Consider the following 26243-nt stretch of genomic DNA (forward strand, 5'->3'; position numbering starts at 1 on the left):
TGTTTGCACGCGTATGCATGTACACACACACACACGCCCCTGTTTTTTCACCTGAGCCACACCTTTCAGATGCCAGAGTTGGGTGCTGAGGTTTTCCTGGCTTCCTCGTCCTTCAGGCTTCACATCCACTCAGATTCCAACTCCTTTAATTTTACCTCTTAAAGACTGCCTTCTAGACTGTATCCTTTTCTTCATTTCTGCCGGTCTTCACTGTTCCTCCCTAAACTATGGCCGCAGCCTGTCCTCTTTGTTCTGCCCTCCCTGCTCCAGGACACCGCTGTGGTCCCTCTGGCAGGTGACTTTGGATATGGTCACATACCTCTTGAGATTATTCCCATCTTCAAAGAGTTCCCCACTACCTCAGGATGGAGTTCAGACTCTGTTAACAGGACATGCAAGGCCCTGCTTGACCCGGCTTCTGCCTCCTCACCAGCTTGACCTTGGGCTACACTCCCCTGACCGCCCAAATCCCCAGCCGTATGACGTGATCACCTTTCTTCTCTGTGCCTTTGCACATGCCCCGCCCTGAACGTTTCCACATGCTTTCCTGTTCTGTGGGCTTTTAACACTCTGGTCCAGGCACCGTATTCTGGAGGGCCTGTTCTCTCCTCCCAGCAGTGCCCTCCCTGTACCCTCACCCAACCTGAGCCTGGTTAGGGCTCCTCTCTGTATATCGGCTACACCTGTACGTACCTTTGTTGCCTGTCATTTACTATGCTGTGCTGTCATCTTTTATTTTATCATCTTTTATCAACCCCTGGACAGTGAGCTGCCTGAGGGACAGTCCTTCATCCCAGTCCCATGGGCCACAGCCTCTGGCTCACGGTAGAAGGATGGGTCCATGTTTGAGTGAATGAATATGTGAAAACTGCTTTGCATTTTGCCACTGAGAAAAGCATCTCAAAGTAATGCATGCGTTTTTCCCTTTTAGGCCAGTTTTGTTGCATCTGGAAACAGGACAGATATTTCCTTGGATGATCCAAATTTCTGGCAAAAGTGGGCTAAGAAGGCGGAATTGGATATCGATGCCTTAAATGGGAGGGTGAGTGAGAGGCCCCTTCACAGTCTGCCTGATCTCCCCCAGGGGTTGCTTTTTCAGAAGTTTCCAATGTATCTGCTGTCTTTCAGAACAACCTGGTTATTGACACTCCAAGAGTGAGGAAGCAAACCAGGCTGTACAGTGCAGTGAAGGAGGATGAGCTGATGGAATTTTCAGACCTGGAGAGCGATTCTGAAGAGAAGCCCAGCACGAAGCCACGGCGGCCGCAGGACAGGTCCCAGGGCTATGCCAGGAGCGAGTGCTTCCGAGTAGAGAAGAACCTGCTTGTCTATGGGTGAGTCAGGCTCATGTGAGAGATGGACTTTCATTCGAAAAATAGTTAGAATTCCAAGTGGCGGAGGAAAACCCTATTTGTGTTTGGATTTCTGTGACTCCCCGTAGCAAATGCCTTTGACGCAACCCGGGCAGGCCTGGGGCCTCTTGGTTAAAGAGCTGAAAGCCGTGCAGATCCTCACGGATTTGAAGGGGGGTTTGCCCCTTAAGGAATTGTGTCACATCCAAATTGACTTGCTAATCATTAATAACTCAGAGCAAAGTCTCAGAGTAACAACCTCTTTTCCTAGTGTACCTTCACATAAAGTTTACCACTATGGTAATCTTTCATTATTTTTCCATTATAAAAACTTGTTAAAGGCAATCGTCTCAACTTGTGTAGCTCTTCCAAGTCATCTGCAACATAAATGGCGGTCATTTCAACTCTCTGAATGGGTCGTGTTTCTCCTACTGGACCACGAGATCCACATCTGACCCACGTCTGACCCTCCGGCGCCCACACAGGGCTCTGAAAGGCAGGTGCTCGGTGCGCATCTGGGTTCGTAAATACGCCTGCTCTGGCACATGGCGGGACTGCCGGCGAATGCCGCTCAAGTGAAAAAGCTGCCGCCAAAACGATACTTCTGTAGATCTGGCGACATCTGCTCTGTGATTTTTTTTCTTCCGATGGCTCATCATTAGTTTCAGAAGAAACACAAACATCCTGCCAATGTGGCAGACAGGGCTCCTACCTGGCCCTTGTCTGTCTCGTGGGTCCTTTCCACGGGCACCCCGGGCTGCTGTTGGGACAGAGGCTTCTTCTCCTGCCGTGTGCGCTGCTCCCTCTGTTTCCACATGCAGCCCTGCCCGCCCACCATCTCCTGCCCTTGACCTCTGAGCAGGCATCACCTCAGCACCTGCCCCAGAGGGTCTCCCTGCACTTGCTGTCACACTCAGCATGTCAGGTGATAGCCTCTCCTGCTGGAGCCCGGGTGAAGGGCTCCGCGAGGACCAGGGCTCCCTCTTCGTGTCCTCGGGGCAGAGTGCGGGGCCCGTAGGCACGGTGACTGCTGGGTCAGTGGCTGCTTATGCAGTAAAGGAGGTTCCGCTGCAGCCGGTCCTGTGTCTCGGCAGCTGGGTCACCTCTCATCGTCATCTCTGCAAGCCGGGCATTCTTTTCTGGCCACCCCTAGCTACCGAGCCCTTTGCTGCTTCCCCTGCTTCCGTGTTTCACCCTAATGATCAAAGTTGAGAATGTTGCTGCTAACTTTAGAAACGGAACAGTAATAACTGCTGAAGCTGAGCAGTATGCTTAGGACATCTGTCTTTCAGTAACGCCCTTCCCGCCTCCCATGGGCATCAGGTGTGTTGGACACCTACCACCTGCAGGGCACTGTGCTAGGACAGGGCCGTGAGCAGGTGGTTACGGCGCCCCCCCCCCCTCCACCCCGGGGGCAGGTGGGCAGGCAGGTGAACCAGCAGAAAGGGCAGTAAACTGGTAAAGCTGCACAGGTGCTCACATGCCAGTGGGGCAGAGGCACGTCCTCTCTAAGATGCAGCTCGGGGCTGTCTGCCCACTGGGGGGGTGGGGAATCAAAGGAGGCGCGTGAATGGATATCATGAATTAGCTGGGGTAAGAGGGAGGGTGGGACGTCGTCGGGCAGGGAGGAGGAGACAGTTCCCAGCAGAAAGAGCCGTGTGTCCGAAGGCGATTTGAGGAACTGGGGAACTTCTCTGAAGCTGGGAGGACCAGGTGGGGCAGAGGCGGGGCCGCGGGGCGAACTGTGCCCCTCGAGTGGAGGCTGGTTCCTGCCCTGAGCGCCTGGAACCCGGGGAGGGCACGCTCACGCAGCGTCTGCCTGTGCACTGCACGCGTAGGTCTGTCCACGGTCCTCTCTCCCCCCGTTTCACACAAGGACCTAGGAGCGCTCTTATACTTGGCACCTAGCACCCCTGTCTCAAAGGGAGACCTTTCATGGCCTCTCATTAATTATCAGGGCGTCCCTTGGAGGTGAATAGGTGCAGCTGCACCTTTAGCCGCGTGCATCCCTGATTTGGGGGTAGTCATTCCCATCACCTTCCATCTCAAACGGTGGGTCAGCTTCGGAAAGTACGAACCATGCCCACGTGAAGTGGAGCAGGGGGTTTCCAGGTCTCAGCTGGGAAGGGCTGTGTCAGCCCCTGCCCGGCGGCACAGTGAACACGCGGCCGGGTGGTAACGGCACCCTGGATTGCCTCACGATAACCTGATGTCATATGTCGCTAGTTTTGACCCAGGCTCTCCTAACACTGCCACCTGACCATGAAACCAAAGCCGCACGTCTAAACCCAGAGGCACCGTCTGCATGTGAATGTTTGCTTTGCAGCTGGGGGCGCTGGACAGACATCCTTTCCCATGGCCGCTACAAGCGTCCGCTCAGCGAGCAGGACGTGGAAACCATCTGCAGGACTATCCTCGTGTACTGCCTCAACCACTACCGGGGGGACGAGAACATCAAGAGCTTCATCTGGGATCTGATCACGCCCACGGCCGATGGCCAGACGCGAGCCCTGGTCAACCATTCCGGTGGGTCGGCGTCGCGCCTCGTGCGGTGGGGTCCCAGGGAGCTGTCGGGGACGCTCGGGACGTGTCCCAGACCCCGTGCGTCCCTGCCTTGCACGGAGATTCCTGACCCTGACGCCATAACCGGGGTCGTGGAGAGCTTCTGTTGCTATGGTTATCATGACTGCTCTGCTTGTAGGTTTATCAGCCCCGGTGCCCAGGGGGCGGAAGGGCAAAAAGGTGAAAGCCCAGAGCTCACATCCAGTGGTGCAGGACGCTGACTGGCTGGCCGGCTGCAACCCAGATGCCCTGTTCCAGGAGGACAGCTACAAGAAGCACCTGAAGCACCACTGCAACAAGTACGTCAGGGAGGGCGGTCGTGGGGAGCTGGCGACCCTTCTTCTTCTTAAACATGCATGTGTTTAAGTAGATGTATATACTAGATATATATCAGTGAGGCTATTATATCATATTTACTGTGTTGGTACAACCTTACTGTTTTTCTTGAAACATGATGCCAAGTCACGTGGCAGCCTGCCTTCAGGCAACTGAGTTTTTTTTTGTTTTTTTGGGTGGTAAAAGATGCATGACACAGTTTTACTATTTTAACTATTTGCAAGTGAACAACTCACTGGGAATGATCATACTCAGATTGCTGTGTCCTCATCACCACTGTCTATACCCAAAATCTTTTTGTTGACCTTAATACGAACTCTGTACCTATTAAATGATTTCTCCCCCCTGAAGCCCCTGGCAACCACACCATTCTACCTTCTGTCTCTGTGAATTTGCCTATTCTAGGTACCTCATAAGTGGAATCGTATAATATTTGCCTTGCCGTATTTGGTTTATTTTACTTAGCCCAGTGTTTTCAGGGTTCATCCGTGTTGTAGCTTGTGCCAGATTTTCGTTCCTTTTTATGGCTGAGCCGTATTCCGTTGTACGTATAGACCACATTTGTTCATCCATCCATCCATCCATCAGTGGGCACTTGGGTTGGCTGATACCTTTTGACTGTTGTGAATGATGCTGCTGTGGACGTTGTGGATAACTGAGTTTTCACCGACGTGTATTAGAGGATTATGGTTAACTTCATATGATCCCGCCTTCAACTGACTGCTTTTAGTCGAGCAACGGCGGAGCTCACATGGTATTTTTTGCTTCATGATGCCTCAGTTACTGGGTCCTTTCTTCTTACCTCTGAGCTTAGAATCACATTCCTTATCTTTACTTCCAGAACCTGATTATATATAATTGAAGGATACTAGGTCTGAATTCCTTTCCTCGCTTGGAGCTCTGTGAACTGCCGACACATTACACCAGCGTCCACATGTGTTGATTCCTTCCGTCCCCTGAGCGTGCATGTGCGGTATCCGGGCTCAGGCAGCGCTACCGCCGCACAGCTCTCCCCTTCCTGGCTTTGGGCGACCTGGGGCAAGCTCCTTGACCTCTCAAAGACCCACTTTCTGTATTCGTCAAATAGAGCTTAAATAAATGTCTTATCTCTCTTAGACATCGTAGCAGCAAAAGTCTGAGCACCTAATACTGGCAGCACGCCAAGCGCTTCCTAGGGATTATGTGTTTTGAGTTGTCTAAGATAAGTCGTGCTCTTTCATCCCCATTTACCTGGCAAGGAGACCAAGTTTCGGGTGCTTAAGGTCCCTCGGCTAGTTAAGGGGCAGCGAGCACCTTTGCTTCCGAGCAGCCCTGCCCATCTCGGAACCCTGCCTCCCCTCAGGGTTGTCGAAAACCTCAGTGAAATAATTCCTGGAGAACATCTGCTACTCCTGGGTCGCACTGACTTGTGGTTCTCGTCCCTTTTTAAATGCAGTGGTGCCTTCAGGGACTCGCTTTGATCATCATTGCTGGATTTTGACCGACAAAATTTTTCCCTTCTGAGTCTTCAAAACCATTACCTCAAACCCTTTTGGCACCTCAGAAACTGCTGTTACTGCCATAGCATAATGGTTCTCCCTAAAGTCCTGCCCTGCCCAGAGCTATTAGAAAACTTCTGTTTCTTTGTGGTTTATGTGAACTTGGGGTCCATAACCTTCCGAACTCTGGATTCAGACAAACTGTAAGTGAAGGGGTTTAGTGTGGGAACAACGGCTCCTCTTCCCGGACCCCAGTGTCATGGTGGCGGTTTTTAATTCCCCACTTTGATGTCAGTAACAGACTTCTGCAGGGTACGCGGCCCAGTTAGTACGTGAGATGTAACTAGTGTTCTTCACATCTTCCCCTGGGTCTCAGGAGAAGAATCGGCAGTGCCTCTTCCATCTCCTCTCTGGGATGAGCAGTCAGAGAGAAAATGAGACCCAAATTGAGGGACCTCCTGGAAAACAGCTGGCCAGTCCTCTTCAAAAGTTTCAAGAGACAGGGCTTCCCTGCTGGCGCAGTGGTTGAGAGTCCGCCTGCCGATGCAGGGCACACGGGTTCGTGCCCCGGTCTGGGAAGATCCCACATGCCGTGGAGCGGCTGGGCCCGTGAACCATGGCCGCTGAGCCTGTGCATCTGGAGCCTGTGCTCCGCAACGGGAGAGGCCACAGCAGTGAGAGGCCCGCGTACCGCAAAAAAAAAAAAAAAGTTTCAAGAGACAAAGACAGGATCTGTCTCAAGTTGAAGGAGACGAAAAGGGGGTAGGACAGTTCAGTGCACACGTGCTCCCGGCCTTGATGCTGGTCCAGAAAACGGGCACCAGTGGGATAGCCGCTGAAATGAGAATGAGGTCTGGGGACTTGTTAGGAGTCCTGTCTGTCTGACTCACCACATGCAAGCTCCTTAGGGTCAGAGGCCACCTCCCATCACCCCGTTATCCTGCCAGGCCACTCAGCTTGCCAGTGCATTGGTTTGAATTTATTCCTCTAGAAGAAAGGTGACATTCACAGTTCATTCGTAAAAGTCTCCACAAAACCAAAATTCCTCACGAGGTAGAAAACTTTGTCTTCTACCGAAGGGAGAGAAACCGTCAGGATCACTGCTGCCGCACCGAGTTTTGGTGAATAAAAGAGGATCCAGCTAAAGGTGGAGGGCGTCCCCTTGCCAGGCATCCTCTGTAAGGAGACGTGGTGTGCAGGTCCTTCTTGTGCAGCCATGGGGCCTGCACTGTCACTTCTCTTCTGCTGGTTCAGTACGGCACAGCCAATGTTTAATCTTATCAAAAGAAAGAAATCTTAAAAAATAAAAACGAATTATCCAGAAAGGCCGCTTACTTTGGAGTGCATTCAGGTATTTACAGCCTCACGCTTTGCCCGCTGAGAACCCAGGTTGGCCAGGAGCAGCCTGTTGGTGGAGAGGAAGGCGGGTCACGGGGTATCTGTGTGTGATTGGGAGTGGCCTGTCGTGGTGAAGCTGCCCCTAGTTGTCATTTTGATATTTTCAATGACAAGTGCCACGTCCCTAGAGACATTAAGAAGTGATGGAGTCAGAAGGCCTAATTCTGAGTGGTCCATGCTCAAGGTGACCCTGTGACCTTGGATATGTCACTTGTCCTCTGTTGGCCTCAGTTTTCATGTTTGTGAAAATGGAAATTGTGACTTGCTCCACTTTGTCATAGAGTTATTGTAAGGATCAAATGAGCTAGTGTTAGTCAGTGTGATACATGGGTTGTAAAGTGTTCTGCAAGTGTATGATGGGATTATCCAGCTAGGGGAGTAGCACTTGGTGTTATCTACTCATGGCCAAGGAGGTAGTCTTCAGATATGAGTCCTGAGTGCACAGTGGGGCTGTCCAGCAGGAGATGCTAGACTTGGAGTAGACAGGCCTTGGGGACTTACCAGGGGGGCATTATTGAAAGAATTAGGTGTACGCCATTGAGGAAATCCAAGTGAGATCAAAAATCTGGTTCCTAGAATTCCATGAGTTTTTAAAAACTGATTCCTTGAAGATGACTAGAAACTTCAGTGAACTGGACACATTTTAATCTCCTTTGTGATGTTTTATTATTACTTGTTAAGCTATAACTTAGGCTTCCAGGTAATATAAGCTAGAAGGAATAAAAACCGGTTACTGTTCCTTAAGGGGGAAACGTAAGGATCCACTGCCACCACCATCTTCCTTTCTCGGAAGCAAAGTTGTATAATCTGAAAAACCTGACGTTCCATATTGAGGGTTTATGGTAAGGTAGTAAAACCAGATTTTATATCTCGTTTATTCCTACAACTTCTGATGTGCTTCCAAAAATGGTATTAAGGCAGCAGCTGAGGAAGTTTTACGAGATAATGAAGCAGAACAGTTACTGAAAGCCATCTGCTCCGTTGTTTACAAACTCGCTTCGATACTTCAGAGGCAGCGGTGGGCTACGTGTCTAAACTTCACAAGCTGCACTAGGTAGACTCCACGAAGTGTGCCCGGGCCGGGCTGAGCTCTGGCCCTCTCTGTGCAGGGGGAGCGGTTGCCAGGCAGGCCTGCTGGAAGCTAGCAGAAAGCACCACACAGAGGTGATTATGTGCCACCATCTGTCACGCTTCAAGCCTACCATACAGCATGGCTAATCAGCCTTGGCAGGATGATGGATGAACAGCAGCAGCTGCCAGGAGCCGCTGTTGGCAAACAGTCCCGAAGTTAAGAACTTCTCCCCCCCGCCCCCGCCCCCGTCTTCCTCTCCAGGGTCCTGCTGCGTGTCCGCATGCTGTACTACCTGAGACAAGAAGTGATAGGAGACCAGGCGGAGAAGATCCTAGAGGGCGCCGACTCAAGGTTGGTGTGAGCCCACGTTCGCCCCGTTCCCCTCGGCGATGAGCCGGGCGGTCAGAACAGAGCGCGGGGCGCGCCTCGAACCTCCGTCAGCCGTCAGTGGCGCCTCTCCCTTTTTGCATCTCAAGAGCAGTTGTTTGCCCTACCAGCCTGGGGACGTGATGAGAATCGGGAAAAGCCTGTTCGTATGTATGTGTGGATGTACGAAAAGGTGTGAACTAAACGACCGGTGTTCCGAGCTGACCTTTAAAAAATGGGGCCCTGCGTGGTAAAGTTCACCTCTGGTCCTGCTAGGACGTACGTGGCCGACTTCTGCCCTTTCTTTTAACCTTTGCTCACGCCGCCCCCAGCCCCACCTCACGATGCTCAGGTGCTTGTGGGAAGGGGGCGCGGGTTGTGTTCGTCCCTTGGCGTTCTTTTTTAATACTGGGATTTGTTTTAAATATCACGTAAACGGTTGTCTTTGTAGTGAAGCTGATGTGTGGATACCTGAGCCTTTCCACGCGGAAGTCCCCACAGATTGGTGGGATAAGGAAGCTGATAAGTCCCTCCTGATTGGAGTGTTCAAGCACGGTAAGGGGCGTCTCTGTTGGACCACATCTTGACCGTGTGGCTTTGTCTTTATTTAGAGCTCTTTGCATTCTCTTTCCAAAGTCATAATATTAATGAGGATAGTTCCAGAGGACTCTTGGCGTCTACCATTTCCTGTACTAAAAATCTAATATGAACTGTAAATATCAGATGCTGTTTTTGAATGTTTGTTGAGTATTTGAGAAGAAAACATTTCTTTCTTGGCTGTAAATAAAACCCAAGCCATATTTGTTTTAATAATAGCCAAGTTGTCCTATAGCTGTCCCTAAACTTTGCTTCCAGCCTGGCTCCCCTTGCGGGCTCTGCCAGCCCGTGTCAAAGTGGACGGTGGGCTTAACCTCTGCTATTAATCTGTACAAGTGCCTCCTGGGCTTTGTTCCAAGCAATATTTCACAAATGTCAGTGCCGAGAACTCGTGGCTCCCCTGAGTGGGATGCAGCCTTGTTAACTTTGAAAGGCTGGGGATGCAGAACTGGCATGATATATACAGTGAACGATTCCTGATTATAATCCCGAGTCTCTGGAGGTCATGGAGGTATTCTCAACAGCCCAGCCTGACTAAAGGGGAGAATGATGGCTTATAAAACCTTTCATGATTACAGTTTGGCTTGCGGCTCTAGAGCAGTTAGGAGCGGGGTGTGGTGGTACACATCCTAATTGAATTGTGCTGTTCTGCCTCTGTACCACAGCCGTGTTCTGTGAGCTCAGCCTAAAAATCATCTTCCCGCAGTGCACTGCTGGGATCTGCCATCTTCCATCTAGTCAACTTGGGCAGTCAGAAAGCAAATTGCAGTCTGAAAACCATAGAGGGAACAGTGTCATCTTACTGACACGCATCATCCTAAACCTAATAAGACAGGTTCGCTGGCCTGACGTAGACAGGGATGTTTCAGCCGGAGGTGCACGTTCCTGCAGGACTGAAGCCGTTCCCGGGGAAGGTGGGGTGGACCCCTGCAGAGGTCACAGAAGAACATTACGAAGCCTTTTAATGCCAAGCAAAATGAGATCCTGGGGACGGTCGGGTCAGACACCTTCCCAGGCACCTTGCAGTTATTCTGAACCCGTTTTTCCGTTAGTATTTGCAGTCGTTCTGATAACATCCCTGAAATGTAACCTGGCCCCCTCCTCCCCCTCCAAATCTGCCCGGGGATAAGGGTTCCGTAGAACAGGCTACTGCAGCCTGGTTCGTTTAAAGCCAACATACAATGATCATCTCAGTCGAGAGCCACGGGTGGGGTGGCCGTGCTCGTGATTCTGTGAGTGACGGGCCTTCGTTGTTTCCGTGTGTGTCCTCTGTGGGCCGGTGGGACGGCACAGGGTACGAGAAGTACAATTCCATGCGAGCTGACCCCGCGCTGTGCTTCCTGGAACGAGTTGGTATGCCCGATGCCAAGGCCATTGCTGCCGAGCAGAGAGGAACAGACATGCTAGCAGATGGCGGTGATGGGTAAGAAGGACATTTTAAAATTTTAATAAACTTTATGTCAGTGTCACATCTACTGGCAGGGTTCAGTTCTTACACGGCACTGTGCATTACATTGCATCTGATTTGGACTTAAGTGATGTTTACCAGTGTAGTCTGTTTATATATCATAATGACTATTTAAACACAATATATGATCTAGATAATCTGCAACTTGTCTTTTCCAAATGATGACAACCCCCCGCCCCCCAACGCACGCGCACCCACACACACACATGCGCGCGCGCACACACACACACACACACACACACACACACACACCCTACCCCTCATGGCTGCACGCTTTGAATACCGACAGAGTCGCTTTGGATGTCAGACGCAGAATTCAAAGTAGCATCAGGCGGGTTGTTACTCTTTCCCAGGCTCCCTTCAGTCTCTTGCTAACCAGTGTGATTTAAACATTTTTATAAATTTTATATAGGGGAGAATTTGATAGAGAAGATGAAGACCCAGAATATAAACCAACCAGAACGCCGTTCAAGGATGAAATAGATGTAAGAACTTGAGTACATTGACTTTTACGGCACCAGTAAAATATTGTATGCTCATATAAGACTTGTTAAACTTTATAGATAACGGCCTTTTCTTTAAAAGATAAAAGCAAAATAAAACCCCAAATTAAAATAATTTCTCTTTCTTGCTTTGCTTTTGAGGAATTTGCAAATTCTCCTCCAGAAGATAAGGAAGAACCCATGGAAATACGCGGCCCAGGTAGGACTCCCTGAAAGCCGGGGGGAGCAGGGCTGAAGAGTGGGGTGCAGGCCTTGCCTTGCGGCTGGACTGCTGCCGCTTCACCACGGCGGCGTCTTCAAGTGCCGCTTCGTCTATGCTGACTCACCTCTTTTGTGAAGAATTCTAATGCCTGTTTATTCTCGGTTTTTCATTCTGTTGAATTGCTTTGATAAAATAACTATTTTTTGGATTAAGATAATTTACATATTTATGTTTCAAATCAGGTGGTGAAAACTTTTAAGCATCTTTAGAAACACAGCTCTTAAAAACAGGGCATTTGTTAAGTATCTGCCAGCTTATTGAGACACTACTACCCTTTTTTCCTAACGTAAGATCATTAGCTAACAATCATGTGATTGTTTTTTACGTTCAAGATTATCACATTACAGGAGAGCGCCCTTATCACGTAGTCTGTGGCACAAAGTGTGTTTCTTTATGGAGGATGGACGTATGACCTTGGTTTTTTCCCCCTAAGGAGCTGAGAAAGAAATGGTTTACAAGTTCCACACTAACATCACAACTTATTTATATTTCAAAAACGAGAGCACTACGATGCCCTTTCCCCATGCTGCCATTTGAGTGTTAGCGAGTCATCTCGTTTTGCTGGGAAACCTCTGTGTATGGCGAGGTTATGGCTACACATTCAGAAATCTTCTCTTCGATTCCCCAGGCAAGCACAGCGAGGGCAGCGCTGAGTTAGGCCAGCTGTACTGGCCCAATACCTCGACCCTGACCACCCGTCTGCGCAGGCTCATTACTGCCTATCAGCGCAGCTATAAAAGGCAGCAGATGAGGCAGGAGGCCCTGATGAAGACCGACCGGCGGAGACGGCGGCCCCGGGAGGAAGTGCGGGCCCTGGAAGCTGAAAGGGAGGCTATAATATCGGAGAAACGGCAGAAGTGAGTTTCCGAGGGTTTACCAGCGCCTGGTACCTTGCCCTCTCCTCTGTTCTTCTGCACCCGCGGGAGGCAGACATCGCAGGCAAGATAACCGCCGTCAAAGCGCGCCCCCCCCCCCCCCCCCCCCCCCCCCCCCGCAGAAAGAGACAAGCCCTGTGAATTAAGTTCAGGGCAAACGAGGAAAAGCAGTAATAAACGTGAAGCCTTTTTACGCAGCCCAAGTCCGGCTAACGTCTCCTTTCTGGCAGGTGGACGAGACGGGAAGAGGCGGACTTTTACCGCGTGGTGTCCACGTTTGGGGTTATTTTTGACCCGGCGAAACAGCAGTTCGACTGGAACCAATTCCGAGCCTTTGCCAGGCTTGACAAGAAGTCCGATGAGAGTCTGGAGAAGTACTTCAGCTGCTTCGTGGCCATGTGCCGGCGGGTGTGTCGCGTGCCCGCCAAGCCAGATGGCGGTAGGTTCGCCGGGCACGGAACCGCGGGGCGTGGGAGGGGCGGGCGCCCTCGGGTGACACGCGCTCCCCCTGCCGCAGAGCCGCCCGACCTGCCCTCGGCGATCGAGCCCATCACGGAGGAGCGCGCCTCGCGCACCCTGTACCGCATCGAGCTGCTGCGGAAGATCCGCGAGCAGGTGCTGCGCCACCCGCAGCTGGCCGAGCGGCTCCGGCTCTGCCAGCCCAGCCTGGACCTGCCCGAGTGGTGGGAGTGCGGCAGGCACGACCGGGACCTGCTGGTGGGCGCCGCCAAGCACGGGGTCAGCCGCACGGACTACCACATCCTCAACGACCCCGAGCTCTCCTTCCTGGACGCGCACAAAACCTTCGCCCAGACCCGAGGGGCGGCCGGCGCCCCGGCCCTGAGCGCGCTGGCACTGGGCTTTGGCCAGACGCCCGCCGCCGCCGCCACCGCCGCCCCCACCGCCACCCCGGGCCAGGAGGAGAAGGCGGGAGGGGCGGAGGCCAAGGCCGGGGAGGCGGGGGAGGCCGAGGCAGAGGAGGAGGAGGCCGAGGGCGGCGGGAAGGACCGGAAGCAGGACCGCGAGGCCGAGGCCGAACCCGGCGCTGGGAAGAGCGATCCGAGAGGGGCGGAGGTCGGTGCGGACATGGGGCCCAAGTCCATTTCAGAAAAGGGTTCCGAGGAGGACGAAGAGGAAAAGCTGGAGGACGATGACAAGTCGGAAGAGTCTTCCCAGCCCGAAGGTAACTCCTGGCCCTTCAGGCCTCTCCTGACCCCATCCCCGCAGGTGTCTTCCTGTCATGTGACCGGTGCTCTTTTTTTTTTCCGGTCGTTTTAAAGGTAATGAGCGTACATTTCTTTCTGTGAAGGAATAGTGTCAGGTTATGCCTAGATGTATGTTTTGCTCTGATACGATGTGTAAGCATGCTATTTCGAACGACTTAACTTCCCAGGAGGAGGGTTTTACAGACACTAACAATTTTAAAACAAATGATGCTTTATTTTTCATTCCGAAGTAAAGGGTGGGAGTAGAATCTGGGAAGAACCAGTTTTCTTCCTAAGTCCCAGGTAGGTTGCCGTACCTGCCACGAAGGAAAAATGAAGCGCCGCGTTGTACTCTTCTGCCGGAGCTGCGGCTCGGAACTGTGGCCAACGCATTAGTCCTTTTCCTGGTGGAGGAACAGAGGCTCTGCTGGGTCAGAGGCTTGGCTGTCGATTCAGCCGCCTGTGAGACTTGTTCGCAGGATGCCTGACGACTAGTGAGACATAACGTCCCTAAGCCTCTACTTCCTCATCTGTAAAACAGGAATGACACCATCTACGTGAAAGGGCCCTTGCAAGCTTTAAGCGACAAGACTTGTAACATGCCTGATACCATTGTAGCCTCAGTAGGTACTCGATAAAATGGAGCTCATCAGCATTCGGATATTAAATCATGTCTTTTCTACCCTCCCTTTTCAGCAATATGCTGGTTGTGAGCGATGCACATTAACTCGTTTCTCAGCAGGAACTGTCTCGAGAGGGAAGAATTTTGATGAAGAGAGCAATGCTTCCATGAGCACTGCTAGGGATGAGACCCGAGACGGATTCTACATGGAGGATGGAGATCCGTCCGTAGCTCAGCTCCTTCATGAAAGAACGTTTGCCTTCTCGTTTTGGCCTAAGGTCGGTGGGGTGTTGTTGTTGTTGTTGTTTTGGTGACCAAAAAAGAATAGGGTGGAGGAAATCATTCTAGCTTGATTTTCAACTAATTTTAAGGTAAACTCTGACACAGTGTATGAAGACTGTAGATTTTCCTTGTGTTTTTAAAAGAATGATCTGGGAAAGCCCAAAGAAAACATTTTGTGGGATAACTTTTTTAATAGGATAGGAAAGGTGCCAGGAAGCAAAGCGAATTAAGAAAAAAGAACTGGTCATAAGGATCTTTGCTTCCTCGCAGTGTTTTAGATTATTTGTCTAGTGCCGTCTATGGATTATTGTTTCAAAAGACTCACCCATCTTACAAAATAAAATGTGTGAACCTTTTTTAAAAAGAATTTTTTATTGTGGTAAAAAACGCATACCATGAAATTTACAATCTTGACTGTTTCTAAGTGCGTAGTTGGGTAGAGTTAAATATTTTCAGGTTGTTGTAAAAGAGACCCCCAGGACTTTTTTTATCTTGCAGGACTGAAACTCCTTCCCCGGAGATCAACTCCCCTGCCCCACTGCCCCTAGACAACTACTATTCTACTTTCTGTTTCTGTGAACTTGACTCCTTTAGCTTAGATACCTCATATAAGTGGAATCATACAGTACTAGTTCTTTTATGACTGGTTTCTTTCACTTAGTGTAATGTCCTCAAGGTCCATCTGTGTCAAAGCATGTAACAGGATTTCCTTCTGCTTCAAGGCTGAATAATATCGTGTGTATATACCACGTTTTCTTTATCCATTCATCCATCATTGGGACCTTTGGGTACCTTCCTCCTCTTGGCTTATTATGGTGCTACTGTAAATGTGAATGGACTAATGTCTCTTTGAGACCCTGCTTTGTTTTCTTTTGGAAACATACCCATAAGTGGTATTGCTGGATCATGTGATGGTTCTATTTTCAATTTTGAGGGGAACCTCTGTACTGTTTTCCATAGCCATTGTACCATTTTGTAATCCCAACAGCAATGCCCGATGGAACCTGTGTGTACTTTAAAACTGTGTGTTTTGGGTGTTTTTTAAATCCTGAAGCAGAACTTTCAGATTTAAGACAACTTCATACATTTGGAACCCTGTAATCTTCTGAACTGGGGAGAGGGTGGGCGTTGACCCATTTGCTCAAATACGTTATGAGATAATTCCAAATGTAGTTATCTATAACCCAAAAGCAAAGTAGAAATTACTTTTTTGGCTAACTGGCATAATTTCATAATAAATCCCTATGTAACTTGGGTCTGTTTCTCAGGGGGGAGAGATAATCATCCTAATCACCATAACAGGGCTGTCTGGTTTAAAACAAACAACACAGAAAAGGCTGCCTTCGACTCCTCCCCAGGCTGCTCTCCCATAGTATTAACTGTGGAAGAAACAGTGTGAAATTTTTAACTGAAGAGTGTACTATCGGAGACATTTTTTTTTTCCTCTGTATGCTCCCTTATTTCCCCTGTTTTGCTAGTCTGCCTTATTGAGTTGAGAAGGCAGCTTCCCAGGTAAGCCGAAAGGTCTATAGTGGCAGGCTTTTAATCTATGGAAACTGGGTCTGAGAGCTGTAATTAGACATTTTTAAAGGACACGCTTCAATGAAACTTGAAGTGATAATAGGTGGGAGATGCAAATTGACGCTCATTAGGTGTTCCTAGGTTGGTGCCCATTCGTAATGCTGAACTTTATTAATAGTGACGCTAATGATGTCCCACTTCCTGGGACAGGCTGCAGTCCAGCCTGGGGACTGAAGCACCAGAGCGTCGAGAAGCTGACTGCAGGCTTCCATTGTCACCTGCTGACGTGCACCAACAATCTTTAGCCTACACAACAGTTACTCGTAAAACATGGGGACATTTTAGAGGTGGTGGTTATGTAACATTCTCTCGTTTGTGTGATTCATTGTGCGTAATTGAAAAATGCTGAGTCTTATGTGTTGCGGTCACCTTCAGGCCTCACACCAGAGTAAAGTGGTTCTGGTGGGTTTGGTTTATTTCCACGCTTGTTTGCTTTTTGTTTACTTTTGCTTTTCGCTCGCCCGTCTGCTTTTAAGCCTTTTCTGCTCTTCAGCATCTCAGTGGATGTATTTATCCCATAATTTTCACCAGGTCTTTGTTACAGTTTCGTGTGACTTCTCTTCCCCCTCCAGGATCGAGTAATGATAAACCGATTAGACAACATCTGTGAAGCAGTGTTGAAAGGCAAATGGCCGGTAAATAGGCGCCAGGTGTTTGATTTCCAGGGCCTCATCCCCGGCTACACGCCCCCCACTGCCGACAGTCCCCTGCAGAAGAGGAGCCTGGCCGAGCTCTCCATGGTGGGCCAGGCGAGCATCAGCGGCAGCGAGGACCTCACCGCTTCCCCTCAGTTGTCCAAGGTCAGTTAGAGCGCTTTGCTGGTGCCGCTTAAAGATAAGCTCCCTTGACTCCGTTTGGAAGCTCGTGTTCACTGGTCCTGCTGAGAACTAAGGAGGCGGCTGTTTCCTCAGCTCCGTGCAGCAGCCTCGGATGTTTAATTCCTTAAGCTTCCCGTTCCCGGCCCGTGCAGCAGGTGCAGTTTTGGCTCACTCTTGTGTCGGGATTTCTCAACAGGAAGACGCCCTCAACCTCTCCGTCCCTCGCCAGAGGAGGAGAAGGAGGAGGAAGATCGAAATCGAGGCCGAAAGAGCTGCTAAGCGGCGAAACCTCATGGAGATGGTTGCCCAGCTGCGGGGGAATCAGGTGGTCTCGGAAAACGGACAGGAGAAAGTTGTCGATTTATCAAAGGCCTCGAGAGAGGCGGCAAGCTCTACCTCAAATTTTTCATCTCTTACTTCAAAGTTTATCTTGCCTAACGTCTCGGCGCCCATGTCTGATGCCTTTAAGACTCAAATGGAGCTGCTCCAGGCAGGCCTGTCCCGCACGCCCGCCAGGCATCTGCTCAACGGCTCCCTCGTGGACGGAGAGCCTCCCATGAAGAGGAGGCGGGGAAGGAGGAAAAACGTGGAGGGCCTCGACCTGCTGTTCATGAGCCACAAACGGACGTCATTGAGTGCAGTAAGTCCAGGGGCTGGCTCCCCCCGCGTGCCCGCGCCGGCGGCCCGGGTCCCGGCTCTGCTGCCCGCTCCGGGGCACGCGCCCCTCGGTGACGCGGCGCGAAAGCCGGCCCCTTCCGCTAAAGAAGCAGTCGCGATGGACAGAGTCGTGGTTCTGAGCCGGAAAGCTGTGTTGAGCGTTGACGCAGATCACTCGGCCTGAACCACGGGTAGCTTGAGGATTTATTCTGCCCAAGATCCTAATATATTGATCACTCTCGGAAGACTAGCCCAAAACAAAAACACGTTCTTCTGAGCCTGTAATCGTTAGCTCTGAACCCTCGAGGTGGAAAAAGCTTCTGCTGTTAAAAGTATCCATCTGTTTGGGGCCTGGCGTTTATTAGATTCGTTCAGTTTCAGACTTAAGATTTTTGTTCGCATGCAAAGCTAGTGATTGCAAATTCTCTTGCCTCCAGAAGCAGATATTTAAAAAAATCTCAACTGAATTGAGACCTGTGCTAGTTTAGGTTTGCAAGAAATATGTGTGTCAGTGGATTTTGTCATTTTCTTCTTCAATTCAAAGGAAATGAGTGCAGTGTAATCAAAATAACACTCTTCCTTAATCTGCTTCAACCACTCACCTAAAAAAGTGCCACCCAACTAACGATGAGGTTTTACCCAGAGAACCCGATTACACGAAGTCTTTTTAAAGCACTGAAATTGGTACAAGGTACTCTAAGCCTTTGGATTTGAAACCCGAATCAGCACAGAGGTGCTGGAGCTCCTGCCCAAGGAGATGGGATGCCGGCAGCCGGCCCATCCCCTGGGCGGCGGGACACAGTTTGGGAAACACCGAGGGGAGACGTTTGTTTCAATATGTTTTTCCTTATTTCATTCCTATTATTATTTCCCCATTTTTTATTTCTTGAATTTAGAGGAAACTTAGTAAAAGAGTAGGGAAGGCGTGGTCAAGTTAGAGTCTCGAAGTGACAAAATAGCCTTCACTGAAACTTGCCCCCTAGTGGGGTCTGATTAAACCAGAAGCATCTGGGTAGTTAAAAGGTAATTTTCAAAACTCATTACAAATGTACCAGTGGTAGTAATGGTCATTTTTGTTGATCATCTGACTACTTCTAGAATCTTGAAAAATACACCTCACAGTGGATCAGCTGTGATTGTTTTTTCCCTAAGTTAAAACGCCATTTCTAGGTGTGTGGTCCCCAAAGTGGCATCGCCAGCCATTAGCTTCCTGCTGGGAACCACCCTGATGCTTTGATAGGTTTTGTTCACTGAACAGACATCAACAAATCGGGGAGTTTCTGCAGCTCGCACACGGGCGGCTTCATTTACTGTCTTTCAATTTGAATCTCACGTTTGTCTGTGGACCCAGCGTCAGGGATTAACAGTCAGCGCGACCAAGTGCTCCTTCCCATTGTAGTTATACACCCTATACTAAACTTACGGCTGACTTTATTCATTCACATATTTTAAGCTGTCCCTAGGAATTTGTTTTTTTCCCTTAGCAGTGTGGCTCAAAACTCCTAACAGATCTTAAGAGAATGTATTTTAATTTTTTTTTTTTTTAACTCTTAACTGTTGGAATTTGGGGATTCCTCATTTGATATTATAGAGGGTTATGTGTGTGCACATAAAATTCAAGGAGAATGCTGATTGGTCTGTAAATAAACTGAGTAGTGAAGAGGTATAGAGGTCGGCAAGGTTACTTGTGTGGAACAAGACAGATCCCAAAATCTTGTGTTGTGTTAGCATTCAGACTGGAGACCACTGTGCAGCCGTGAAAAGTAAGTAAGTTGTGAGAGCCAACCCCGCCCTGTGCCAGGCGTGGGGATGCGAAGAATAAAGGCCCGACGGGTGCTTGCACCAGAGAACTCAGTGTATAAGATGGGTGACAGATAAATAACAACATATCACTGTTGTGAGAAGTCCCTGGGGTACTTTGAAAACCCAAAGGAAGAATGGGACTGGAGGAGGTGGATGTGGAGAGAAACAGATGGGGAAGTTTCCCTGGAGTTGGTCATACCTTGGTGAAAGTTTGAAGGTTGTATGGGGGTAAGTCATTTGAAAAGAGGGGGCGGGGAGAGCATGTGCAAAGGGACTGAGGCCAGAGAGAGCCTGTCGTGTCTGGTGAACTGAAAGTTACCGGCCAGGGAATTTGGTGAGGAGGCAGCTTTGGCAGAGATGACCTTGGCGACAAGGTAGGCTGCAAATCACGGAGGGCTGTGATTGCTATGCTAAAGAACTTGGATTTTATCCTGAAGGTGATGCGGGTTCACTTATCAAAATAGCTTAAACAGGGGAGTGATGTAACATGATTTTTGAGCAGAGTGGAGGTTGGATTAAAGAAGGGTGGAACTAGAATCAGGTGGACCGTTTAGGAGTAATGCAGTGATACAGGTGGTCAGTGACGGAGACCTGAACCAAAGCGGGAACAGTAGGGATGGACAGATGGGCCTCACTGAAGATGTCTGCAGGTTGAAATAACGGAGTTTGAGGACCAGTGGCTGGGCGATGGTAGAGTCTCAACTCTAACTCAGCTCCAGTTAGCATTGATCTTTCCAGTGTTGCCACACACGCCTAATATGAACTATTGTACTACTGACAAAAGTGTGCTGATCACAGAGTGCCACAAAGCTAGGTATAAACTGGCTTTGGGAACATTCCTTTAATTATAATTTCTTTAATGATGCTATCCAGGGATCCCCAAAAGAGACTGAGAGGCTGCCTTTCATACATATCGGGCTCAGGCTCCACTGCCTGTGTCATGCTCCTAGCGGCTTGCTTAAGATCTCAGACATGGAGCGGTGATGGACTGTGAATTTTCTACCCCATTACTAATGCTACAGTGTGAAGAATGATACACATCTCCTCATTTAATAGCTGTTCCCAAACTGCCGTTGTTTCAAGGAACTTTTTTCCCTTTATGATCAGAGATCCATTATGCTAGGCTGGCGTCTCCTCGGGCTAGGATGTTGTCAGGATCTCTCTCTTCATGTGAGAATTCCGACCACTGTCAACTTTCTGCAGGAGGATGCTGAGGTGACCAAAGCTTTTGAAGAAGATATAGAGACCCCACCTACAAGAAACATTCCTTCTCCTGGACAGCTGGACCCAGACACGCGGATCCCTGTTATAAATCTCGAAGATGGGACTAGGCTGGTGGGGGAAGAAGCTCCTAAAAATAAGGACTTAGTCGAGTGGCTGAAGCTGCATCCCGCTTACACTGTTGATATGCCAAGTTACGTACCAGTGAGTATCACAGAGTGTAGGGTTGGGAGGATTCTTGCTCAGTCAGTCCATTTCCTTCTCCCGTGCGACGGAGAAGTCCCTGGTCCCTCTGCCTTTCACTTGACTGTCTCGTCATCTCGGGCGTTTCCCAGCTTTTGTCATTGTCTATTCTACATTAGAGAAACTAGCTTCAGGTCTGTTGTATGTGAAGGGCAGCCTTGTACTTATCTGAAGATGCCTAGTGTGCATTTCCTTGCTTTTTCCTTCTCCCACCAAATAGATGTGGGTTTTTTTCTGTTACTCTTCACATGGCGTGGTTTCCAGGGGGGACTCGTTATTGGGAAGACACTCCCCAACGTGCTCTAATTGGTCTCTGGACTGGGTCTGCCCAGCACAGACTATTAGGAAGCTGTTACTGCAGAGATCTGAGCCGCTAACACAGCCCAAGACTTTTTAGCTTCTTTCTTAAACAGCTAACACTCATGCCGTTTATTAAACATGAGACAGGATCTCCAGATGATTTGTCACTTAAACTGCTTGCGAGCTAGTTGTGCAGATGTCTTACGTCCTATAACTTATGTGATTGATTTTTTTTTTTTTTTTTTGCGGTACGCGGGCCTCTCACTGTTGTGGCCTCTCCCGTTGCGGAGCACAGGCTCCGGACGCGCAGGCTCAGCGGCCATGGCTCACGGGCCCAGCCGCTCCGCGGCATGTGGGATCTTCCCGGACCGGGGCACGAACCCGTGTCCCCTGCATCGGCAGGCGGACTCTCAGCCACTGCGCCACCAGGGAAGCCCTGAATTTTTGAAAACTTAAGCGTAGGAGTTTACATTTTATCTTGTTGAGTTCCTGCCGCTCAGAATGCACCCTCCTGCAAAGGCTCTTTTATCCCTTGGGTTGTTTCTCCTCATGTGCAGTCGCATGTCGTAGATGTGAGATCACCTCTGTATCCACTCAGGTCTCTGAGTAGAGATCAGCAAAGGTACCAGAGAAAGTTTCCTTTTCAAATACCAAGGCTTGGTTAAACATTTGAAGAAAAGATTTTAAGCAGGTTATTGAGAGATAAAAGGAAAAGCATGTTCTCCGCTTCTAAGTTTGTTCCTTAAGTAAAGGAAAAAGAGAATAGTCTTTCCTTTCAAAGGAAACTATGGTTTCTAATAATTAAAATGATTCTTGAAACTTCCATAGTAATTGAAAATGGCTTGACTGTTCTGTTTGTCATTTATATAGGAAAGAATAAGTACTAAGTAGAATTTTACTAAATATGTTTTTTGTTTTTGTTTTTTTGCAGAAGAATGCAGATGTGCTGTTTTCCTCATTTCAGAAACCGAAACAGAAACGACACAGATGTCGAAACCCTAATAAATTGGATATAAACACTTTGACAGGAGAAGAAAGGGTGCCTGTTGTCAATAAACGAAATGGGAAGAAGGTAAACATTGGGAAAGGGAATTGATCTCTATGTGATTTCTTCTCCCAGAAAGAAGTGTTTTATTCTGACATCTTTTATAGGGGAAAAGAATTATGTTTCTTCCAGAATACATGTGTATTTATATGATCTGTGTATGTATATGTGTAGATATACAGATGGGAGGGGGAGAGGGAAGACTTTGTTTCTAAATCATTTTCCAAACGCCTCTCCCTAGATGGGTGGAGCTATGGCGCCTCCCATGAAGGATCTACCCCGGTGGCTGGAAGAAAACCCCGAGTTTGCAGTTGCCCCAGACTGGACCGATATAGTCAAGCAGTCTGTAAGTACAGACTCCGCCTTTCTGTCCAGAAAGGTATCTGTACAAAACTGTTTTCCTGAATTTTTCTTTATTTTCTGTGGGCCATTAATTATTCAATGATAACTTATTCTTGGCTTAAAAGAGTTGACATAATGCATCATTTTCATACATCATTAATACATCATCATTCCTTGTATCAATATGTCATTAATCCACCAAGGTGGATTAATTAATTTGACAGCTCTGATTTAAAGGGATTGTGTAGAAATATACATTCACAGTCTTAGAGGCAGACTTGCTCCAGGGAGGAATGCCCCAGGTAAACGTGGCTAACAGCATCTGTGGAATGGAATTTATGGTGGTTGAGATCCTTAAGATTAACTGTGATTTCTGATTTTAAAATAAACAAATGAAAAAATACAGCAGTTCTGCCTAAGCATTAATTTCACTGTTTCTTTTTTAAATTAACGTGTTTAAACGTCTTGATTTTTTTTTTTTTTTGTCTATTTATTTTTCTTTTGGTATACAGTTCTATCAGTCTTCACACATGGATGGTTTCTTGACCGGCCACCATAATCAGAATGCAGACAGTTCTGTGACTCGCCCAAATTCCTTTGTATTATTCTCTGTCCCCACCCCTAGCCCAGGGCAACCGCTCGCTGATCTGTTCTCCATCCCTAGAGGTTTTGTCTTTTTGAGGATGTCACCTAAACAGAAGCATAAATCACGTACCCTTTTTGAGACGGCTTCCTTCACTCATCATACTGAGATTCATCCAAGTGGTTACATGTGTCACAGGTTTTGCTGCTGATCAGGCTCCTGTGTGTGGATGTACCCCTGGGTGTGGTTACCCATCACCCATGGAAGGACATCTGGGCTATTTTCAGACTTTGACAATTATGAGTAGAACTGCTATAAACATTCATGTACAGGTTTTTGTGTGAACATGAGTTTTTGTTTCTCCAGGGTAGATACTAAAATATAACTTTAATTAAATTTTCCATCGTTTTCCACTTCCTTCTGATGTGCTATTTCTCGAGTTAGCTATGGATGCAGATATCTTGACACTTACCTCACCGATAGAGTAGCCTTTAACATTTTTTTCTGCAATTCAGCATAATTCGGTGAGCTGTGTAATGCTAAAAAAGAGAAGTTCTGCTTTCCGAGGTCTGATCCTTGAGCTTCTAGAATGGAAATAATTGCATGTGTATTTCCATTACGAATGTCAGTGTTCAGTCCATCACAGAGGCCCGCGTGGAAATGAGGTTTTCTTCTGAAGCGTTTGATAGCCCCTGTTTGCCTCTCCCTTCCTTTCAGGGTTTCGTTCCTGAGTCGATGTTTGACCGTCTTCTCACCGGACCCGTGGTGCGGGGAGAAGGGGCGAGCCGGCGGGGACGGAGGCCCAAAAGTGAAATCGCCCGCGCCGCCGCCGCCGCCGTGGCCTCCACGTCGGGCATCAACCCCCTGCTGGTGAACAGCCTGTTCGCTGGGATGGACCTGACGAGCCTGCAGAGCCTCCAGAACCTCCAGTCTCTGCAGCTGGCCGGCCTCATGGGCTTCCCTCCGGGCCTGGCCACGGCCACAGCCGCTGCCGCCGCCGCCGGAGGAGACACCAAGAACCCGGCCGCCGTGCTGCCCCTGGTGCTGCCGGGCGTGGCCGGCCTGCCCAGCATGTTCGGGCTGGGCGGGCTGCTCAACACCCCGCTGTCCGCCGCCGCCGCCGCCGCCGCCGCTGCCGCCGCCGGCAACACCGCGGCCGCCGCCGGCCCCGCGGAGCCGGAAGACGGCGCGTGCAAAGCGGAGGAGAAGGGCAACGAGAACGAGGACGAGAACAAGGACTCGGAGAAAAGCACAGACGCCGTTCCGGGCCCGGACTCTGCGAATGGATCTGTTGGTGCTGCTACTGCCCCGGCCGGCCTGCCCTCCAACCCGCTCGCCTTCAACCCTTTCCTCCTGTCCACCATGGCCCCGGGCCTCTTCTACCCGTCCATGTTTCTACCTCCGGGACTGGGAGGATTGACGCTGCCGGGCTTCCCCGCCTTGGCGGGACTGCAGAACGCCGTGGGCTCCGGCGACGACAAGGCTCCCGACAAGGCTGAGGGGGGCACCTTTCAGGAAGAGGAGACCCTCGAGGGCAGCGACGCCGAGGAGAGCCTGGACAAGACGGCGGAGTCCTCAGTCTTAGAAGACGAGATAGCACAGGGCGAAGAGCTAGACTCACTCGACGGGGGGGACGAAATAGAAAACAATGAAAATGATGGATAACCAGTACCAGTTTTCAGTTAAAGTGTTTAAAACTTTTGACAAGTGGTAGTCCTACTGTTTACACTCACAGTTAATGTTCATACCTAGTTTTATAAGCTGTTCTGTAACATAGTGTAGCAAAAGAAAAAAAAAGTCCAAGTCATGTTATACAGGTGTGTCAAAAGGTATCTTGGTCATTAAGTATTGTGCAGTGCATTATTTATTATCCCTAGGAGAGATGAAATTTGAGAGATGATCGTGTCTTTTTAAGGAAACTTACATAATGCTCTGCTTTTTTTTTTTTTTCTTTTCCTTTGGTACCATTGGTATTATAATAAAGAGCAATTTGTAACCAAGTGGCACGAATGAAAGGAAGTGCTGCTCAAAGGAAGTATGAAGTTATATATTTAATTTTTTAATTTTAATTTTTTTGCTGTGAAGGTCAAGATGAAATTTACCATACATATCATCCTTGCTCATTTGTTTCCCTTTTTGACTACACGGGGGTTCCCGCACTTGCGCATCACACACATCCACACACTCTGACAATCTCCACCTTAGTGTGAACGTCTCTGTCCCGAGGCGCAGCAATAATAAGGCAGCTGTTGAATGTGAAGGGTCCCTTTGGAAATTAACCTACTGGGAGGGTTCTTGCCAGACAGAACTGCAGTTCCATTGTCTCGTGGTCTTGTAATGCACTGGTATAAACAAAATAAATAGATGAATAAATAAAGAGTGAGAGAAGAGAGAATCAGGTACCTTTTTTAAATTAAAGGACTTCGTTACTTTAGCCACAAGCTAAAACAGCATTACCTCAGCTCTAAACTAGCCTTGAAGTTTACAGACATGACTTTGTAAATGTATTGTTTTTCTTTGTTGTGATGTCCTTTTATTTTTTTTCCTTTGAAAACTGCTATCATGTAAGATAAAATGTAAATTGCTGCCAACTGTAGTAATGATGCTTTTAATAAAAGTGACCCATGATATGCAGAGATGTAAGTATAGAATGTAGTAGCGTAGGGGAACTGGTTTCACTCTATTTTTTGTATTCGCAATAGATGCAAATACAGCATTCTGGCCTTTGTACAGTTTCTTGATATATCCTCCTATACCAGATTAGCTGTTGGTAATACGCTCAACTGATTGTCTTCCGCCTAGACTGGAAGAAAAACCTCACATTACCTTGACATAATTCCACTCCAGATATCTCAACAGAACCACACGCAGAAACCTCCCATTACTCCCTCAAAAGGTCACCCGAGGCCGAGACTACTTAAAAGACGTGTGCAGCGTCTGATAATGTGGTACACCGAGGAACAAAGGGTCAAAAGAAAAATGAGGCTTTAATAGGCACAATATCTGGGTCATTTATCCTCGGTTAATGGGTAGAAAAACACAATGCCGTGGTGTCAGCAAGGGACGCGAAGGCACTCTGGTGTCCTGAGGGCCCGGGCTCGGTGCCAGCGTCACGGAGCCCCACGTAGGACGAGCAGGGACCCGCGGCAGCAAGCGCAGGCGAGCGCGAGGACGCGCACGCACGCACGCAATGCAGGTACGTGCACGCACGCACGCATTGCAGGTACGCGCACGCACGCAATGCAGGTACGCGCACGCACGGGCTGGGAGCC

At 49.0% G+C, this 26243-nt stretch overlaps 1 protein-coding gene across 5 annotated transcripts in view; it reads left to right on the top strand.

The window, feature by feature from the left end:
• CHD7 (chromodomain helicase DNA binding protein 7) overlaps positions 1 to 25607 on the top strand; it is a 178819-nt gene extending 153212 nt beyond the window's left edge. For 3 of the 5 annotated variants that reach the window (XM_033437606.2, XM_033437607.2, XM_033437609.2), the window contains 18 exons: positions 932 to 1042; positions 1129 to 1334; positions 3679 to 3878; positions 4054 to 4213; positions 8460 to 8549; positions 9016 to 9119; positions 10455 to 10584; positions 11042 to 11114; positions 11274 to 11331; positions 12023 to 12251; positions 12500 to 13452; positions 14214 to 14374; positions 16532 to 16759; positions 16974 to 17417; positions 20441 to 20662; positions 21933 to 22073; positions 22288 to 22392; positions 23689 to 25607. In XM_033437606.2, the coding sequence (XP_033293497.1) occupies positions 932 to 1042; positions 1129 to 1334; positions 3679 to 3878; positions 4054 to 4213; positions 8460 to 8549; positions 9016 to 9119; positions 10455 to 10584; positions 11042 to 11114; positions 11274 to 11331; positions 12023 to 12251; positions 12500 to 13452; positions 14214 to 14374; positions 16532 to 16759; positions 16974 to 17417; positions 20441 to 20662; positions 21933 to 22073; positions 22288 to 22392; positions 23689 to 24636 (4563 nt within the window). In that variant the 3' untranslated portion in view covers positions 24637 to 25607. The remainder of the gene's footprint in view (positions 1 to 931; positions 1043 to 1128; positions 1335 to 3678; positions 3879 to 4053; positions 4214 to 8459; positions 8550 to 9015; positions 9120 to 10454; positions 10585 to 11041; positions 11115 to 11273; positions 11332 to 12022; positions 12252 to 12499; positions 13453 to 14213; positions 14375 to 16531; positions 16760 to 16973; positions 17418 to 20440; positions 20663 to 21932; positions 22074 to 22287; positions 22393 to 23688) is intronic. The other 2 variants (XM_004274983.3, XM_033437608.2) reach the window with 2 other exon arrangements.
• Positions 25608 to 26243: the final 636 nt, after the last annotated feature.

The sequence above is a fragment of the Orcinus orca genome, chromosome 17 (assembly GCF_937001465.1).
Source record: "Orcinus orca chromosome 17, mOrcOrc1.1, whole genome shotgun sequence".
In the NCBI taxonomy this organism is placed as follows: domain Eukaryota; kingdom Metazoa; phylum Chordata; class Mammalia; order Artiodactyla; family Delphinidae; genus Orcinus; species Orcinus orca.